The 20370-nt window shown below is 41.5% G+C and overlaps 3 protein-coding genes across 5 annotated transcripts in view; 1 reads left to right on the top strand and 2 right to left on the bottom strand.

Moving 5' to 3' along the window:
- Positions 1-3690, bottom strand: part of LOC110055769 (WD repeat and FYVE domain-containing protein 3-like) — a 47376-nt gene extending 43686 nt beyond the window's left edge. Inside the window, exons 1-3 of the mRNA XM_089271585.1 lie at positions 2723-3690; positions 1512-1865; positions 285-340 (exon numbers count right to left, since the gene is read on the bottom strand). Coding sequence (XP_089127711.1) covers positions 285-340; positions 1512-1865; positions 2723-3497 — 1185 coding nt within the window. The 5' untranslated portion in view covers positions 3498-3690. The remainder of the gene's footprint in view (positions 1-284; positions 341-1511; positions 1866-2722) is intronic.
- Positions 3691-3743: 53 nt separating this feature from the next.
- On the top strand, positions 3744-8747 carry LOC110055777 (renalase-like). Its single transcript, XM_020762178.2, has 4 exons — positions 3744-4028; positions 5047-5189; positions 6554-6913; positions 7582-8747. The coding sequence occupies exons 1-4, from the start codon at positions 3775-3777 to the stop codon at positions 7923-7925; spliced, it is 1101 nt and encodes a 366-aa protein (XP_020617837.2). The 5' UTR covers positions 3744-3774; the 3' UTR covers positions 7926-8747.
- Positions 8680-20370, bottom strand: part of LOC110055768 (uncharacterized) — a 24636-nt gene continuing 12945 nt past the window's right edge. For all 3 annotated transcript variants that reach the window (XM_089271586.1, XM_089271587.1, XM_089271588.1), the window contains 14 exons: positions 19778-19890; positions 19051-19114; positions 18303-18701; positions 17562-17746; positions 15976-16301; positions 15495-15609; positions 14700-14972; positions 14063-14158; positions 12976-13000; positions 12538-12602; positions 12278-12336; positions 12006-12164; positions 11004-11180; positions 8680-9761 (listed from right to left, as the gene is read on the bottom strand). In XM_089271586.1, coding sequence (XP_089127712.1) covers positions 11006-11180; positions 12006-12164; positions 12278-12336; positions 12538-12602; positions 12976-13000; positions 14063-14158; positions 14700-14972; positions 15495-15609; positions 15976-16301; positions 17562-17746; positions 18303-18701; positions 19051-19114; positions 19778-19890 — 2054 coding nt within the window. In that variant the 3' untranslated portion in view covers positions 8680-9761; positions 11004-11005. The remainder of the gene's footprint in view (positions 9762-11003; positions 11181-12005; positions 12165-12277; positions 12337-12537; positions 12603-12975; positions 13001-14062; positions 14159-14699; positions 14973-15494; positions 15610-15975; positions 16302-17561; positions 17747-18302; positions 18702-19050; positions 19115-19777; positions 19891-20370) is intronic.

Raw genomic sequence — 20370 nt, 5'->3', positions numbered from 1 at the left:
ATGCTTAGCCATGACAGATGCCTCCCTTATTGACAGCCGTGAGTACTGTATCAATGAAATTATTGTATTAAATATTCAATTTTGATTTTTCGTCTTCTTTTTTTGGGGGGGGGAGGGGGGAAATGCATTGGAAGCTAGTGAGAATGAGTCACTATGTTTCGGGCTAGTATATCAAAGTTACAACTTGCCCTAAGGGCAAGCTCAAATACTGGTTTTCTTGGCACCCTGGAAGCATTTTATAGTTATCACTGTTTACAGTGGAAATTTTTTCATCACTCTTTTACCTTGCAAAACACACTTTGTAGAACTTGAAATGCTTCAATGTTTCTGACACTACTTCCTGCAAATGAATTGCGAAGATGTGAAATACCGCTTGGAAAAAACCTTTTCCTAAAGTTTAAGAATGGGGCTCAACATTCATTCAACAACCAAATACAGTTCAACCCCTATTAAACGGCCACCCTTGGGGAAATGGATAGTGGTCGCTTAAAGGGGGCTGGCCGCTCAATAGAGGTAAAAACATCATAGAATTTAAGCCCTCACTGGGACTTTGCTTACTAGCCGCCTAATGTGGGTGGCTGTTTAACCCCTCTACTGCCTGTATGATGTACTGAGTACGTCATGCTTCTTACCCTTCACATGCCTTCTTGACCTACTGAGTACATCAAGACTTTGAAGGCTACAGTCAAATCATTGGCACATGAAATGTAAAACCCTTCGGCCTATGGGATCTTTGCTACTTGGGAGATTGGTAACTATTAGTTACCAGTCTGCCAGAAGAATGTTCTTGGTTTCGTGTCTTCATCTAACAAAGACAATATTGCTCAGTATTCTGCAGAAAGCAGTGACAATGAAACTTCTGATGAAGGGGATGGTAGGAATTGTGTGAACTGTGTAAGGCAAAGACCGGCAAGGCAACAACAAGCTTCCCTTGTTTGGTTAATTGCATGTGGAACAACACCATGTGATGTTCCATTCACAGGAAATTCTGGTATACAAGTACAGATGGTAGGGTTTGAACCACATGATTACCTTGCCCTATTTATCAACGCTGACTTGCTCCATTGTTTTGTAGCAGAAACTAATCGCTATGCAGACAAATTTATATTTGTACCCCCACAATTTTACTAATTTATGTTAATTTTTATATTCAGATGACATCATCAGGTATTAAATGTCAAAAATCAATAACTGCTTAAGCTCAAAATATAAGTTTTTTTATATCAGTTTCAGAAAATGTATACTTTTCTTGGGTTACGTTCTATTGTTAAAGAGTTAACTACATTTGATTCGAGGCAACTTTAAATACCTCAAAAAGAGGAAAATAGGCTTGGCACAGGGAGTAACATAGGGGCTGGCAGTGAAGGGGTTAATAGGTGGCTGCTTAGTTGGGGTTCGACTGTAATTCTACATACTGGCAGGCATTTTATAGCAAACCAAATGCCGCACCTTAACATAAAGCCAAGTTTACATGTAGCAAGGCACTTTGCAATTTTGTGTAGTAAACATACCTCCACCAACTGGTTCAGGAATTTCAAATGCAGGGTCCTGAAAGGGAGTGCCACCGATACTGACAAGAGGTCTCAAAGTCACATGACCGATCATGACAAGTGACGATACAAGAAGAACAACATTCCTACAAGCTTCCCGTGCTTCATTCCCAGTCATCTCGCCGAGCATTAAGAGTAATTCTGTCAAAAACAGGTAACCATGACAACTTCGAAAGTCAGCCAATAAATAATGTGAGATGGCGGATGAGTCTTTCAGACAGCAAACTAATGTGACAATCATCTCTACAAGTTCCAGAGGATTGACTTGTTGAATTCTCCTCATGTTCATCAGACACTGAGCAAAGCATGATTTACCTGAAGAAAAAATGATGTACCGGTACATTTCAATGAAACAAATAAAGCTTTTATTGACTTCAAAGATTTAGTGCATATGGAGGACAGCAGCCCACCAACAATTCTAAGGAACACTGTATCCCCTGACTTTTTCCATAACCAGGGAACGCTGTCTATGTCTCCTTTGGAAACAATGTTTGATCGTGTTTAATCACCAAACATTTCCCATTTGGACAGGGCTTAAAACTTAAGTTTAAAAATGCAAAAACTGATGAATATATTTTGTTTATAATAAATTATTATGTTTTGAACAAGCAATCAAGTCTATTTTACAGTAAATGCATTTTCACAATAATTATTTCTTTCCAGCCTACTGTGTTTTGCAAAGCTTATTTTGTACTGTGTGACAAACTACATGTTATTTATAGGCATGACCTACTTAAATACTGAGTAATTCAATTTTAATCTGTTTGATCGAAATTACAGTAATTCCTCCAATTATTTGTTTTGAAAGCGATTGACATGAAATTCTGTCCAAAAAGAAATATTTAATTTGAATAATAATGCGATAATTTTCTAATTATTCTCTCCTATGAAACAGCTTTTTACATAATTATTCAGACTTAACTAACACAAAAATAAATCACTTCAGAAGGAATCAGTGATTTTGCACTGAATTCATAAAATATTCCCAAATTTGAATATGAACAACTCGCCAATGTTTGAAATACAAACCAACTTGGACATCAAAACATGCTTAATTATTAAAAATTGAGCTTATCGGGAAAATAGTCACAACAATACAGATTTTACAACGATGTATTGAAAAGCGGTGTCTTGGCAGACAATAAAAGCAATTAGGCATGATCCAAACTTACTGTGAATGTAGTGTACCACATCCCTGTCTAAACCATGGCGAGTTAAAGTCATCAATATTTCGGACACGCAACTTCTCCACTGTACATTGTGTTCAGGAATCGAACATGATATTGCCGTGAACAGCAAGGCGAGATCATCTGTGTGTACAAGCTCGCGTGACGTAGCGAAATAATTGCACAGTTTCACAAGCACTTGAGTGTACAGTTTTTGTATCGTTAGAGCATCGTCCTGAACGTCTTCCGTACTCTTTTCATTGGTTTTCTCGAGAGGAGGTAAATCGTAGAATAAATAAAGACATTTGACCATATTTGAGGGTAAACTCGCAGCGACCATGCATTCCACAACAGGAGTATCTGCCGAAGCGAGAATATTCAATGTGTTCAGTAGATTCCAGCCGGAAACAGTGTCCTCTGCAGAATCACGCATTAGAAAGTCAATAATCATTTTACTAGCAGTTTCTTTGGGCTGGTTTGCCGCTCTACGGCGAATTTCGTTCACCATAAGTCGAGAAACATGTGCCGCAAATTGGCAAACATCGCCAAATTTCTCAGTCATACTGCTCGGTTTCGCTTGTCCAAACACCTTGCAGAACAATGGTAGCATCATATACAGCTTCGATTCCTGTTCTCGCACAGTTAGTGGTACAGGTGAATGAAGGAATTCCATAAAAAGCTTTCGTAAATGCCTCAGTGAAAGAGCTTCATCCTCGGTCGATTGATGAATGTTCGACACAGGTCGGCCCGGTCTACCAACAAGCTTTCGAACAAACTGCATTTTTGCGACCCGCTGAGGACGACCGTCAATATCTAGAGGTTTCTTGTACGTCTAACATTCCACAGGGATAAAAACTGAATAAAATACCGTGGCCATAAGCATAGACTTGCGTGAGAAACCTCATAAACAATCTGTACCACTGTCCATTTTCTCGTTCACCTTCCTGAAACTGTGGTTCATATCTCATGGGGCTACCCGCTGATCACAAAGCGCCGAGCGACTTTTCGTTACGAGTCATACGAAGTGCGTTTCGTCAAATTTAGAATTTTCCAATGCAATGAATTTTGCCGACAAAATACCTTCCCCTCACCGTTTACTTATAGTCGGTGCAGGACTCACGGGGTCGGTAACAGCTTCGTTACTTCGCCGAAAGTTTCCAAAGGACGTCTTAAACATTACCGTTTGGGAGAAGTCTCGAGGTGCTGGGGGACGAATGACTACCAACAGGAACCCCAGTGATCCACGATGCACTGCCGATCTTGGAGCCCAATACGTTTCAGCCACGTCGGCTTATGCAAAATCACACGAAAGGCAAGTAGCCTATATTAATTTAATGCTGTCACCTGCGTTAACCTCTCTGTGCAGAGGGAACACCTCCACTTCCTCTCAACCACAACATCCACTATAGCACTGTCGACGCCGCTTTAAGCCTGTGAAACAGCCGAACATGTTAGATCATGTGTTCTAATGGCATCCACGGTCGAGTGTCGATCAATACACGGGCGGATCCATTATTTTTCAAAGGAGGGGGTGCACCACTAAGGAATGGCGTAACTGAGTGGTGGGCTAGAAGTAAACAAATTTTAAAAACAAATATGAAGAAGAAAGTTTCATCTCAGAGGGGGGGGGGGGGGGGTGCACACCTCCTGCACCCTTCCCCTAGATCTGCCCTTGTGACACCCTCGATCAACACTCAATCTTTACTTAAATGAAGCTCAATCAACACCTCCGTTGACACTTGATCAAAACTTAATCAACATCTCAGTCATCAGTCAGTCGATAGTTCACCAATTTTTGCAGACAACCCTTGACACCCCATCGAGAGTCGATTGATGGATACATATTAGTCGGATGACACTCTGCCAACTATCAACCAACTGTCGATAGAGTGTCGATAGAGATGTCGCTCAAGTGTCAATCTAGTGTCGGCTGAGTATTGATCAGGTTGTCGATCTAGATGTTGATGGAGTGTCAACTGAGGGTTGATTGAGGGTATTGATTGACAATCGACAGCAGATGTCTTCAGTACACATGATCCAGACTGTCAACGCCACCATGAGCTTGTGAAACAGCTGAACTAGCGAAGAGTTTTTTAGGGCGGCTGCATTCAAAGGCTAGCCAAGAAATTGAAGATATCTTAACAATGAGGTAATATTGTTCCCTGGGAGTTTTTCTCTAAGTGTCACCCATGGGGGGCACTACATGTATCTTGGAAACAACAATGTGGTGGTATGTGGAAACCCCTAAACTTTATGTTAAGTTAATATTAATTGATGACTTTTTTCTACATGTTTACAAGTCAAAGTTAACTTTAGTGATTGTTCTCTAGCTTCTATCAGGAGCTGGTATCTGCTAATGTGTTGGTACCATTTAATGGAATCATTGAGGGAGAGAAAAAACAAAATGGAGTTAAACACTTTGTGGCACCAACAGGAATGAGTAGTATAGTCAAACATTTTCTGCATTCTTCAGGTGTGTGACTCCCTCAGTTACCATAATGATTCGATTTAGCAGCCTCCTTCCAATAAGCGCCCCCTTTTGAATGTGTTTTTATTATAAGTGCCCTTATTCCAATAAGCGCCCCCATTACAACAAACGCCCCTGTTCTAATATTATAATATTACAGCGCCATCAGAGTACATATCAACAACAGTTCATCTTCCTTAATTACGTCTTAATTGCTCACACACGGTATGCCGCGTTACATAAACATTGGTCTTCGTCTGAGTTTCTACACCACTATGTCCATGTGAGTGCATAATTCCTTCAAACGAATGATCTCTATCGGCGTCGAAATAGATTAAAATTCCGTCAGGTTAACTGAACGTTCACTGTATGTTTGTTACTGTTACAGTTTCTGTTATTGTTCGCTTTTTTTAAATAAATACCGTTTTAAAGTTCTTTTTTGAACGTTCTGTTGTTTTTCAAAAATGAAATAAGCGCCCACGCGGGCGCACCGAAACACCCACAGTTGGAGATTGAGCCTAGAATAAGTGCCCTGTATGGAATAAGCACTCTCCCTCGAGGTACCAAAAGTAAATAAGTGCCCCGGGTGCTAAATCGAATCATAACGGTATGTCTATATTGTTCATCATGATATCTCTCTGTTAGTACGCGCGCTGTGATCGGTCAATTTAGCGGGCCATAATCTGCTGTACGGCCCGCTAAAATTTAAAGCTCTTTTTGTTGGCTAAATGTTTCGTGATTTATCGCCAAGTGTTCTTAACGTTTTTAGCAATTAAAAGTTTAAAACTTTCTTTTACTTCTGAAATTGCGTATTAAAACCTGCTAACGACGTAAGAGACACTTAACAACGGTTTCAAATTGAGTCATGTTGCTTTCGAAGTGCGTCAGAAATTTGAAGCCGTTCTGCGTGAATAGAAATCGTTCCTGAGCCCATCACATACACAGTAGAGATATAATAAATATCTTACTAACCTCGTCTTCTCGGTCCGTAGTGTAAGTTACGGATTCTCATTTTTCCCCACTCGGTCCGTAACTTGCATTACGGCCCTCGAACTCGGTTAGGAAGAGGTACGTAAAAACACGTATTAAACTGCATTCTTATTATTTGTAGACTATAGACTACATGTATAAGGCTGAGATTTTTTCTCTGACAGCCTGAATCTTCTTCCTTTACTCCTTTTACTACGTACTGCAAAAGTAGTTGTGAAATTTTTTTGCCTATGTGATTCAAAATTGTTTTATTTTTAAAACACAAATAAGGGATACTTATAGGGGTTTTCGAGATATTTAGAAACTTTCTTTGTGATATTTAGACAAATTTCCAGAAGTATTTGTCCTGTAAAAGGAGTACTGTTTTGCGTTCCTTTCAGAATCTAACGTCTTCTACGAGAAGCACTGCAGTGCAATCAACACACTTGAAAAACCAGAGAACAACTCTCGTATCGCCAAAACATGGCAGGTCACAGACCTTAAAGAAAACTCTTCGGAATTTGATTCAGTTATTGTCACCATACCAACACCACAACTTTTAAACTTGAAGGGCTCCATTCAGGATTTCCTACAAAGCGAAAGATCTTCCTTGGAAACTGTGCAATATTCTTCGCGATACGCTGTAGCGTTGTATTTTGATCAGGGAGTGAAAATAGATGTCCCGTGGACTTGTAAGTACGTGGTGGACAGTCCATGTGTAAGGTTCATATCCGTGGACTCGAGAAAGAGATTTGGTAAAGGTAAGCGGACAGTTGGAGCTAAACCAGACCCCAAGGTTGATCTAGTTTTAATAAGCTCTAACGCTGACAATTCTCGCGCGCACGGCCATCCGGTTTCACGGCCTTAGCTTATTATTCAAGAAGCTGTTTCAGTCATTAGGGAGCTCAAGCAATGACGACGGCAACGCCAAGGACGACGGCTGGAAAAAATGGACTTATATTTTACCGCTGAATTTCGCAGTTGTCTAAACTGTTCTGTGAGCTGAGCAGTCGGAAACCTTATCTACACTGAAGATGTAGCGCCAGCGATCAATTCTAGGAGAAAATGCGAAAAATTAGCCGTCGTGGCTCACGTGTTTCAAGATACGCACAACTTGATCATTTCACGTTCTTGCTTTGCAGAGGACGACAAAGAAATGTACAAAGATTTGTAACGCAGGTGTACAGCCATTGTTTTTCTCGTTAAAGCCTTTTGTTTGGTGACTTTCTCGTTGCCCTCGTCGTCGTTGTGGTTTGCTGAAGCTCAAAAGCTCCCAAACCGGCGAGTGGGGGAACGGTTATCGCCAGGCTTTATGAGTCTCTGATTTGGCGGGGGGGGGGGGGGGGGGGCATTTTCGGCAGCTGGGTGCTTATGGTCAGAATTTTGCGTTCAACATAACGTTTGTCTGTTTTCCTGCTCTCCTCTCCAGATCCCGAAGATATTGGACCGTCTCTCCTAGTGCACACAAGCGTGCCATTTGGCATTCAACATTTAGAGATGGAGATGAACGATGTCAAAGACATCATCATATCACACGTGAACAAGATACTTCCTGACCTCCCAGTGCCGGTGAACAGTCGCTGTATACGATGGAGATATTCCCAAGTGTCACGCAGTGTAGAAGGGACCCCTGGATGTGCAGTATTGTGTGACATACCTCTCCTTATCGCCTGTGGTGATGCGTTTTCACATTCGAACTTTGATGGCTGTATCGAATCAGCCTTGTCCGTGGTGAACGCTTTTAGTAAAACGACACTCGATAGCAACTTGTAGCGTTACTGTGTTGTTGCTATGTGCATAATTGTCACGTTAGACGGGTTGCAGAACAACGTTGTAGTTGCGTGACGGCCCACTAAGGGCACGATTACGTCAGTTGCATAAAATTTACTCCCAAGCCTCGTTCACACGATAATTTTCTCAAATCGCAGCCATCTTGTGCAGTGCTGTCTTCACGTGTGAATTCGTTTCAATAAGGTTGCTTTGAGAATTCGCTGCGTTCATGGTAAACTTCAGAAGTTTTTGTACTTCGAAAAAGCGAGGCCTGGAGGTGAATTTAGCTAGTAGTCAAGGGGACTACCCAATCTCAGAGAGAAACCTGGAAAAGAGGGTCTGGGCAAAAGAGTAAGAAGACGCACAACTCAGTTCTGGTCGCAGAGCGGCATTGCCAAGAAAATGAAGAGAGAATTATAGAAAGTTGAAGATGTGGTAAGGGGACTGTATAAAATCGATAGCATTTCTAGTACCTTGACAACTGTCCGCAGGTGTAGGGTAACCCGCTTCATGGAGCTAGTTGTCCCAGGGACTATGACCCTTTATAACAACACTGCCCAAACTGTATTTTGATCGGGCGTTCCGAAGTGGGGGCGAGAAAACTCCGGGAGACAGCAAGAGATCTGTTTATTAAGCTTAGTACGAAAGATGGAGGCTCCAGGACTCCTGAGTAGCTAAATACAGGGTTCACTGTACCAGCTTTCACTGCTTATTGTTAACATACCATTTGAAAAAAAAATAAATGAGGGCAATGGCGTAAAATCAGACTGTTTTATTACAAAAATGAAATGCTAAATTAAAAATTAAAATTGATCGTACACAGTGGCTAATAGTTTTGTTGTTCAGTCTTTTAATTTCACATACTTTACAAAACATTCAGTAGGCTACCTTGGAAATTGTATAAAATATAGGTTTTACTTCCGACAAAATCTTTGTTCGCTGATAAACAATTTTGTCCTAAATACCACAGGCCACCACGCTCGTCAGACGAGGCAGTATGTTGGGTACCATGTGACATGGCACTGACCAATTCGGATCCAGTCCCCAATTGTTTCTTGCTTATGGAAATTCGTAAAGCTTTTATCTTTCTTGTTTCATCTTTGTCTCTGATCGCCTGTCACTTTAGACACTCTTGTTCCCAAGGCATTGCTCCCTCAAAACAGGAGCAAGCACTCTATGACCTCCTGATCTTTTAGCCTAGTTGCGTATTATCTACATGCAAAGCACAAACGCTATGAAAAAGTCAATTCGCCATTCTCAAAATGCATTACAGAAGTCAAACAGTCCAGTAGAAAACAGGTAAAAAGATCTCTTCCAATAATTCCTGATATAAATTCCCTAAGTATGTGTATCTAAAAGCACGATTAAAATATTTTCATTTTTATCTCCACTAGAAAAGAAATTGTCAGATATTACATAGTGTCTAGATAGCTTAATGTAATTTGGTCCAGTTCTGCCACTCTGTCGCGCTCTGTCACGCAACGCGCTTGGTGGCGCTGCGTGACAAGACCTGAACTACATGTAACAGACTTATACTCGAAGATCAAATTCCTTTCTTACTTAGAGGCCAATAAAAACACTGTACATGCTGTATATTGCCGTGATAACAAACTGACTCTCATAAAAGAGAGCAGTTCACAGTTTTACCCATCTCGCAGTATCTTAATCTCAAAATAATATATATAATCCATATAAAAGCCATATAGCATGTTCATAAAAGCGCAGATGGGACAAACGAAGGTTGAGGGTGGTAGGGCGGAGTGGTAACTGTCTTTTTCCTCTCTTACGTCACCACGCGGAAAGCAACGTCACTGGCTTTCTGCTGTTCTTTTTTGCAATCTGAAACAACAGACACAAAAGCAGGGATTCTTTAATTCCAAATACAAATTTTAACCCAAAGTAACAGCCACAGTAACTAATGACTACGCCAACAAATACCGAACAATAAAAAACTCAGGTGTGGTGATCCGGTTCGATCATCCCGTTTGATCATCCCGTAAAGGGACATCCTTGAGACAAGGTGTACACTTAGGAGCCGTGTCCAGGTAACTGTGTATGACTGGGACCTTGCCTAGTTCCTGTACGGTTTTCTCCCAGGCCTTCACGGTCAATTGATTTCGGTGACGTAACCGAACTTTTCGCCTCGGACCACGTGACCCGAAAACGATTGACCGAGCCATAATATCGAGGTCTAAGAACTAGGCAAACTGGGACCTGGACTAAGGGTGCGTTTGTTTAAGAAAATCCAAGATTGGATTCTTTGATCCGAAAACGGATTTTGTGTTTCTTTTCTAAACAGATTAATCAAAGATCACTCGGATCATGGTGCGTCAAAGGAACCGAAGGCTCCTTGCCCAGAGTGGATTCTTCGGTTCCTTTGACGCACCATGATCCGAGAGATCCTGAATTAATCTGTTTACAAAAGAAACGCAAAATCCGTTTTCGGATTTAAGAATCCAATCTTGGATTTTCTAAAAGAAACGCACCCTAAGTCAAGTGTCCACTCTCGGAAGGTGTCCGTCAGTGGAGGTTTGATTGTATTTTAATTTGCAGACCTGTTTCTGAACCTGAACTGTGAAATGGTATAAAAAGCTCATTTACTTGACTTACAATCTACCCGATCGTAATACGAAATTTGTAATTTGGTGAAATTTTGTTTTAATGCTGCTTAATTTGCCGAATAACGCTTGACGCTACAAACGGCCAAAAGAACTTCACAGTGCTCAAAGTTATACCGACATAGTTTTATCTGAACCTGTTCCCGGCTCTTTCCACTGCTCTCGTGTTTTCCTGCACTTTTCACTCTACACATGCTTGCTGACGTTGTCTCCAACTGATCAGCCAGACTCATTCACCTCCCCAGAGGTCGCGATCCTTTTGATAAGCACAAAAACTCGCAACCTCTTGCCGGGCCCGATTTTTTACGCATTTGCAGAGTACTCGTTTTATATTCTCAGCCAACAGGATTCAGTTTTTTCAGACTTGACGGGAAGTCCAACTATAGAATAGGCCAGAGGTCGCGATTCTTGCTGCTTACCAAAAGAATCGCGGGCTCCGGAGACGACAATGCCAAAGACTCACCTTCAATAGCCAACTCTTTTTACGTAATTACCAGGAAAAGTTCCAAATGAGTGCGTGCGAGAAGACGTACCCACAAACCAACCGTCGTCGCATTTCTCCAGGACAATCACTTCATCGCCTTCCTCAAGGCGCAACTCATCTTCATTAACAGGTTCGTAACTGAACAAGGCGAGGTACCTGGAAGAGACAAACACCATCAATACTCAAATGCTTGCACCCGGCAAGTTTGAAAAATACGTTGATTAAGTGAAAGATTAGAGATGAACGAGTGTCTCCTTCAGTTACCATGGGAAGCAGGGATGGCGCTGCGGTGAGAGCGCTCGCCTCCCACCAATGTGGCCCAGGTTCGATTCCGGCTCGGTGACATATATCGGTTGAGTTTATCGTTTGTTCTCGCCTTGCTCTGAGGGTTTTCCTGGGGTTCTGTAGTCATTTCCAAATTCCTATTCGATCAGGATAGAGGACCCGCATCGAAAAGGAGCCGTGGCTGATGTGTCTTTCCCTCTAAATACTTATTTATCATCGACTACCATTCGCATGCGATTAAAAGGGCTGAGAGTTGATATCAACTTCCTGTCAAACGAGCGGAAACTAACTTTGATGGAAAACCGAGAATGAGAGGGCGAAAATTAGTTAAGTCATCAACTCTCGTTGACTAGATTAACACTTTTTTTTAGCTCACCGTGCAGTGCGCTGCAAGTGGACATGCTATCTCTGTCAACCAATCAAAAGCGAGACCAAACTAGCCGTGGGCTCGGTTTTCGCGCGCTTTCCCGCGTTTAGCGGCGCTGGTTGCATATTTTGTCTTCGAGTCCTGATTGGTCAACTGCGTTCTTTGCATTGACTGCAATTTTATTGGTGTTGGTTTAACATCCTTTCTTAGAGCACCGCTCAAGTTGCTTCACTCTTTGTATTTTTTATCCTTGCACTGGAATTACCAACATGTTCCTAAAATTTCCACTTCACTAAGTTATCTCTATTTACTGTTGAACATTACAATACCTTTCCCCTTGCTCGTGGCCTATTCTTATCGGCTCATCGATGACTGCATGTGCTACAATTCCACCAGCATTGAAGTGAGGCTCCTCTGGCTCCTCGATATACTTCACTTGCGTGTGTTTAACAGGAGCGGCCTGGCCTGAGTACATGGCCCCGGGGGGACTGGCGACAAAAAAGAAAACCTTAATGTCGAATATTGGCGCTTAAACATTCCATGCTGGAATTTTTCACCAGGCGTAAATTTTAACAGATTAAATACAGTTCGGCACTCTTACCCTCGTGTTGCCTGCTGTCTGAATTCGTGACTGGGTTCTGGTCTTCCGAAATCAGGAGCCTACCAAATACAACAAGAATTCCCAACTGAATGACAACCAAATCATTTCTCCATAAGATATCACTACACTTAAAAGTACATTAGTGATGAGAATAAAGAAATGGCTTGAAATATCAGCAAATTCTCAGCAACAAACCTTAAAGAAATGTAAGGTAATCAGTAGAGAGAACTGATATTTGGATGTCTGACAGTTTTTCTTACCTGCTCCGCACGTGCTGATTGCACCGGCTGTATTTGTTCTTGTCGTATTTGTTCTTGTCGAATGACTGCGGGAAAAAAAAACAGAGGAAAGGGTCTATTAATAACATCATCATCAAGATACACGCCGTCTGTTAAGATCAGAACGCTCAATGCCCCTCAAGGTTAAGTTTGGCAAACAACGAACAAGCGTTGACCTTGGAAGACAATGCGTTTAACCAAAAAAATAATAGCATTTTGTTGAACCTTTAAAATAAATGTTTGGTTTAGTTTTGTATTTGCTCACAGAAATCTTGCGCAAAGTGCTGGAATAAATCAGGGAAAAGAACATGGATCATAACCTTATAGAGACTCGGAAAAACAGAAAGGAAAACGCCATAGCGTCAGAACGAACGATACAAAACCACAAGTCTATAAAGAGTATGCAAACTCTCTACATACCTTTAACCTCAGGTTCTCTGAAGACCTGAAATTGGAAATGTAAGAGATCATGGAAATGAGTGCGACTGAGATTTCAGTAAATGACCAAAGTTAGTCGCTTCTAAAGAAACACTCGGGCTGCGCAGCGGGCAGGTGAAACACTAAGTAGCCTGTGAACAGGCTCTCTAGTCCGCGAGGATGGCGCGAAGAGAAAGCGGGAAGAAAGAGGATAGAAGAGAGAGAAGGGGAGGAGATCCCAGCCCCCACCCCGTTCTCCTCTCGGCCACTTCACTCTCAGTTAGTTCCTTCTCGGCGCTTCCAGCCGGAGCTTGTTCACAGATTAAACGCTTAGCTATTTATCAACTTGAAGTTAACCGCCGTAGCGAGTTTGTGAAACTGGCCATTCGAATGTTAACACTTCTTCAAAGCAAAGTGCTTTGTTCTGACTACAGACATTTCATTACACATCTTCAAAGACCGATCTTTACCTTCGTGTCATATTAGGACAAACGTATTTGACGATTACTAGGACAAACGGACTCATTTTGACGGCTTGCAGTCGGCTTTTTCTCTCAGGGTCCGACGGGTACTTATCTTCGCGAACGCGAGAAAAAGGCTCGCCCCACACTCCTTTCTTAGGCCCCGACCACACTAAGGCGTTTACGAATGAAAACGCATACTTTTTGATGCGTTTTCGTCTGTCGTCCTTACTAAAACGACCGAAAACGCTAATGAAAAGGTTTTAAAAGTGGAAGCTCCATTTCCAGTGCGGATGCGTGGAAACGGAGGCTTTTAAAACGGTGCCGAAAAAAACCGTCAAACACTATCGTTCCCATCAGCGTTTTCGAGCGTCAGTGTGGACGATAGACGAAAACGTATCAAAAAGTATGCGTTTTCGACTAAAAACGAATTAGTGTGGTCAGGCGAGGAAAACGAAATCGCTAGTGTGGGCGAAAATATCCTGCTTCGTTTTTTGAAAGTATCCGAAAACGGATACTTTTAAAAACACATTAGTGCGTTTGGGGCCTTATTTACAAGAGAAAAACAGACTGAGATTGACATGGATTTAAAATTTTAATTATATCGACGATCAAAAGTGGGTTCTTACCTCTAAGTAGCTTGAAGGTACAATTCCTTTTCTGTCACCCACCCGTCCCTCGTACCAATTGGCATCCACTTTGCGAACTAAAGCTATAATATCTCCCTGAAAACAGAAGAGAATAGGAATTCATTACACTGGTCACGCCGGGTCACGACAGGTGGCGTGACAAGCAAAAGACGTCACGATTCCTCAGTGATTACGTTACTTTCAATTTAATGACAGTCCTTAGATGAAAACTCCCTAATCGAAATCTATCCAAAATTGTTTGGTCTTTCTCGATTGAGATTTCAGGGACGGTTGCTTTGAATTGATTAAAAGAAAACCGGACTTCGTTTCAATTTCTTTGTTGAAAGTGATGTTCATTGCTCGAATCAAGTTATAGGCGAAGTAAAACTGATGTTTGGTTGGTCGTAGAAAGTTTAACATAATTCCCAACTTACGACAACGAGCAATATAGCTTTATAACATTTCAGAAATGATATCTTTATTGTTTTTGGCCCTTCACTTATCTTAAATTAAAACTAAAAATTACCGACAATAAATGTATTTAATCTGAGAAGGTTAAGTCAAACTCAGTTAATAACTGGGTCCTTTAAGTTTCGTAACTTACTTCATATAAGACAACACAAATGTGCCCTCCTACCTTACTACAAGGCAGCTCTCTTTGTGTCTCCGCTTTGAAGCTGTACCTCACCCGTGCCTCCCCCTCCAAAGTCACAGATTGTGTTGCTGGTTGAGCAGAAGGCCGCGGGGAAATCTGTTGAGCCTGGGGTTGAGTGAAAGTTGTTGGCTGTTGGTGTTGCTGTGGTTGTGTCTGTGGTTGTATAACACTAACTTGGACTCGTGGAGTTTGTTTTTGAGTGGGTGGGGGTGGGGGTGGTTCCTCGTCCTCTTCCTCCTCATCTGCAGGTCGAATCTGGACAAAAAGAGGAGTTCGATCAGTACTCTTATTCAATGGCAGATATAGAGGCACTCAAAAGGTGAGTGTTGGAGAAGAGCAGTAAACACAGGCTCGATTTTGTTCGGAAAAGGACGCGAACGAGCCATTTGAAAATCAAATACTGCTGTTGTCTGGAAATTCATTATGGCGGCCTCTTCAAATGAAATAATTCTTTCATGTTTTCGTAGCTAACCCAAAATAGATCGCAAACGTCTAACGCCAAACGCCACACTTGAAAATCCCGTTTGCGGTTTGCCGTTATCCCGAAAACCGTGCAGCTAAATGTCTCTAATACTATTATAAGGCATCTTGCGTTTGATATCCTGTGCAAAAGAATCTGGAACAGCAAACTCGACCATATAAAAGAAAACATGTTCTCCGATGATTAAGAGAGTTTCGTGGTATCCCACCTAAGTTCGCCATGAATAATACAGTATTGCGCAACCGTTGTATAGATTTTGTCAGTTTGATAATATATTTTATAGTAACAAAACGTACCTCGACATAATTTGTAGGAAAAATTCCACGCCTTCCATTTAATTCTCCGTCAATCCAGTTCTTGTCCACTTGTCTTCTCACGGCGATGATGTCGCCTTTTCTGAATGACAGCTCTCTGGTGAATGAGAAAGCAATTCTGTCAACATAACTATAAAATTACAAACAAACGTTTTGGTGAAATGGGCGAGAGTGTGAAAGACACGCACATGTATGAACACCAAACTAAACGAGTAAGACAGACTTCACGCAGTCTTCTCCATTCTTACTAAGTCATCAAACGCGCGTTCTTTTAGACCTTGTCATCATGTTTAATTTAAGTGTTAACTGTAAGTCTATAGCAACAATGCGCAAAACAAGAACAAATATATATACCACGATACTTGTAAAACAACAACAAGCTTTTTTTTCCCACGACTCGCCTCATAATGCCTGCTGAATTTCGAGAGAAAAACAGATTGCCAGCAGTCTAAGGCTGACTTACTTCTCTGTCTGACCCTGGAAGCTGTACAAAGCCCTGGCCAGGAACTGTGGTTTATTAGCTTCTCTTCTGGCAGTTTCTTCCTCCTCTCTTCTTCTCCTTTCTAGTTCAGCCTCGTACTCTCTCCTCAATCGTTCTTCTTCCTGCCTCCTCCTCAACCTTTCATCTTCCTCTTCCCGTCTTCTCCTCTCCTCTTCTTCTCTTCGTCTCTGTTCTTCTTCCTCCCTCCTTCTGCGTGCGGCCTCCTCCTCTCGTCTTCTCAACAGATCTTCGTCTGATGGAGGTTGTTGTCGGATTTGTAGTTCTTCTGAGGCAGTTCGTGTTGGACCCTGAGTAGAATATCAGAAACAAAACTATCTTAAAAACTATTACAGGAGCTCGGTCACGGTATTTTGACTTGTTTTGGCCACCTGCAAAATCACCTTCAAATTGAAGGAAACCTGAAAATAGTATTTTACTAATAAACCATAAAGAAACAAGGATGGCTGAGGATGGAGAATATTCGCGCGGATTACAAACGACGAACTTGAAAGATTTAGCCTAAACTTTACAAGATGTGCAAACCGTGACGTACTCCTTTAAGAGCTTTGTTTATTGTGTACTGAAATAACCCTAAGCAGAAACATATCACCTGGGTGATATGCTTCTGTCCTATGTTATTGTTTGCTTACCGAAACGTCCGAAACTCAAAATACAAATTCTCTTCACCTATTTCTACACATATCTTTTATTGCTTGTTTTGAGAATTTGGCGTTACGAGATTGCCTAAGTTATGCTCCTTACAGTACTACTACTCGAACCGGGCCAATTGTAAAAGAGTAAACCAATCAGAACGTTAGTTGTGAACAAAGGATAGCGATCTTTTTCTCGAATAAACCAATAAAATTGAAGAATACGAGCAATAGATCTTAACAAAACTGAAAACTCAACAAAGTGTTGCGAACCTCTCGGAAAACTTTCGGAACCTCTTGGAAAAGTTTCGATCCTAACTTTTGTGCGCTTTTCAAAGGTTTCGGTTTAGCTATCGCTAAAACAGTTTTCAAGCTAAATTTTTCGAGCGAGATCGTGATAACTCCCAGTCAAGGACTGAATCTCTAAGGGTGTATATAACGCAGTCGATAGTGTTTATATTTTCACGTCAAACAGACCGTTACTTGCCGTAACAAGAAGCTACCAGTCCTTTGTTCTCAGTCTACGTTTTCATTGGTTAGCTTTCTTTTAGGTTGCCCGGTTCGAGTACTCGTACTGCCTGATCTACAACGTGTCGAAACCGTAGAGAAAACAGTTAATAACGAGCATTTAGAGGTCAATTACTCTTGCGAATAACGCATTAAATTGACTGTTAAAATGTAGTGATTTTTGACTCTCTTGACCAGAACAAAATGAATGTCTGGATAAAACAATACGTCGTAGCTATACGAAAACCAGAAAAAAAAAAATGTGGAAATGTGGTCAAACACAGTCTTTCGTGTTTGAAATATGACACAATGATTCCAACAACGACTAGAAACCTGTTGATATGGACTCTAACGCACAAACCACTATAGCATGAAAAAGAACGAAACTGTCACAAAAGAACGACAAATTACCGGTGGCCTTCTTTGGAAGCGACTCTCGTACAAACTTGTCGCACTGGGAGGCTGGTATTTCTCTTCCATCTGAACTGTCACAGATCCTGGAGATCTCCTTTGGTCTAAGTAAGATGGAGACACGTTCATCGTCGTAGGCGCTGTGGAGACTGGTTCCTGAAATCTTCTCTCCTCGCCGACATTTGCTATAAAGAAAAGACAAGCGAAATAACTCAGTGAAATAACGCAAACTCTGATCACCTGACGTTGACTAAAATAGAAATATTGGTTGAAACAGAGAAAATGTTGATGAACTTTAGCGCACTGTAGAGACACTTATAGAAGTATTGGATATGACTGCACAACTGTAGGAAAGGTCGCCTTAAGTTTGCGATTCTCGTTAGTTTTGTTTTGTTTTTTTTTTTTTTTCTCAGACTCTAAACAAACAGACGAATGCTTTTTTTTTTTCATTGATCAAGTCTAAAAGTTAAGCAAATTAATCTAACTCTCTTCGCCCGCTTAATCCATCGATGAGGCAGTTCTACAGCATCTCTGATTGACCGTGATTTGCACGCGCAAATTCATCAGCAAATAACCGTCAATGTGAAAAAGGGAACAGATCTCTTCAGATACTTCATAAGAAATGAACCTCAGACCTCCTGTGGATGCTCGGGCTATTAAGCTAACTTAACGTCAACTGGGCTGCAAGGCAGGTAGGGTCAGCAAGCAAGACTCGTAGATAGAACTGCTGTCGTTATTTACCATAAGATGGCTTCTTGTGAACAATGTAAGACTCTGGTTCTTCAATCGTCTGCACTGGCACCTCAACTCCTTTCTGCATATCCTTGTACCACGCTGGAACATGACTCTGGCTCGGCCGCGACGGTTTTCTCTCGCCGGTCTGCTGCCAGGAAGGTTTTCGATCGTTTTCGTCACTGGACCATGCTGGGGCAGGCTGCGACGACACGTTACTTGTGTTAGCGCTTCTAACCGGAACTTCATTGACATAATCTGTCCTCCTTGAAAACACATCATTGTCTCTGTAGTCAGGAGACGGAGACGCGCTCCTTGGTGGCGTTGAAGAACCAGAACCGCCTTCGTACTCTCTCACTGTTCCCTTGGCGACATCACTAGCGAGTAACCCCGACAGATTCGAGGAGGCTGAATGGAAAGAAAAGATCTTATTAGAACTTCAAATTTAGCTCTTTTACTTTTTCTTGCGTCAAGCAATGTCGTCCATTCATGCGTGACCACGCTGTACAAGGTGGTTCTAACTATTAAGTCTGTAGATTAAACCCTTATGTGTGACCATTCACATGAAAACTATTTAACAGTATTTTCATGTGGTATTGTTTATTTGGTTGTACAAAGTGTTTCGAGCTCTTAAGTCCAAGAAAGAATATTAGGGTGTGACCTTTCGCATGAAAGCTATTGAGTAGTATTTTCATTTGATGCTGTTTTACACAGAGTGAGTAACTAACAATGACTTATTTCAGATAACAACACATACTTCCTGCATTTGAATGTAATTCTTTGAACATCTCCTTGTACCACTTCCCTCCTCTTTGGATTGACTACAAAAACAAGAAAGTTAACGTAACATCTTAACAACAGGCCACTTTACAGTTGCGTGCTCAGTGACCTGGCCCACGAATGAAAGCGAGGCTGGAGGTGGCCTTGGAGGTGGGCTTGCTCTCTGCTTTTGTCATGTACATGTAGATCCAACTAGTTTGTATTAGAACAACGTGATTTACACAATAAAAGCAGTGAGGTCTGTATCAAAACAAGGTCACCTCCAGCCTTGCTGTCATTCAAAGGCCAGGTCACAGAGCAGACAACTGTAAAATGGTCTATTGATTTTACACACTGACTTTAACTCCTGTGTTAAGGATGCATCAAAGTGTGCAGTGCCGAGCATTTAAACAAAATACAAATTTATAAAGCAAAATTGAATTTCTCCATTCCCTCATGATAAGTGCCATTGGAAAAATATACAAATTACTACATATAAATAAATAAACAATAAATGGGAGTTATTATTAAAAACCTCCACAGAGCAGCTATTCATACATTGTTTCGGAATCAAATTGGAATTTCAACAACAATAACAACAACAACATTTATTGATATAAGGGAGACAAAAAAATAAAATACGAAAAGGTTCAACTTATAATTTTGAAATTTAATAATTTTGAAAGAACATGAGCTTACTACTGCAGGACGTGAGTGTAACTTACTGGGCGATGAGGTCCTGCATTAGTTGTCTCCAAAATTTTCCGCTCGTCGCCGTATTTCCTGGGTTTGGTTTGAGTTGGTGGAGCTGCTCTGATGGGCTTTGGTTCCAATGTGGCTGAAATGCGAGGTTAATCCATTACCACTATACACAGACGTGTATCAAAATGTTGTTTCAAACTTTCAACAGAAGCTGACTGACACTGAAGCCCTGAGGGCTATTAAATGTTACATGTTGAATGTTACTTTATAGTGGTTGATGTGCTTAGCTACAACTAGCTAGTTCTAAGACATGCCACTTAAACTGAAAGAAAGATCTAAATATTCCAAATAAACATGATAGGCTTAAAATTCCCAACTGGCGGGAGGCAGACCAGTTGGCTATTTCCAAGCATGGCCAAAGAAACAACTCCAGCTTAGTGGTCAGAGCAGGACTTGAACCCACAACCTCCAGATTTCAAGTCCGGCTCAGCCACGCTGCCTCCACATGATATGGCTAGCTCCGTGAGAGGGCAAGATGAACTGAAACCCTCGCTGTGATTAGCTAGCTGAACAGGCAAGATGGCGCTACATGTATCTTGCCTGCTCAGGATTACCT

The sequence above is a fragment of the Orbicella faveolata genome, unplaced genomic scaffold, assembly GCF_042242905.1.
Source record: "Orbicella faveolata isolate gen_17 unplaced genomic scaffold, um_ofav_v1 contig_34, whole genome shotgun sequence".
Taxonomy (NCBI): Eukaryota; Metazoa; Cnidaria; class Anthozoa; order Scleractinia; family Merulinidae; genus Orbicella; species Orbicella faveolata.
This window is presented reverse-complemented; position numbering and strand designations above follow the sequence as displayed.

Bases quoted from the DNA above. Each gene is read 5' to 3' on its own strand.
- LOC110055777 (XM_020762178.2), top strand. From the start codon at position 3,775: ATGAATTTTGCCGACAAAATACCTTCCCCTCACCGTTTACTTATAGTC. The intron at 5,190-6,553 runs GTGTGTGACTCC...CGTTCCTTTCAG, and splicing joins ACATTTTCTGCATTCTTCAG to AATCTAACGTCTTCTACGAG. The intron at 6,914-7,581 runs GTAAGCGGACAG...TCTCCTCTCCAG, and splicing joins GAGAAAGAGATTTGGTAAAG to ATCCCGAAGATATTGGACCG.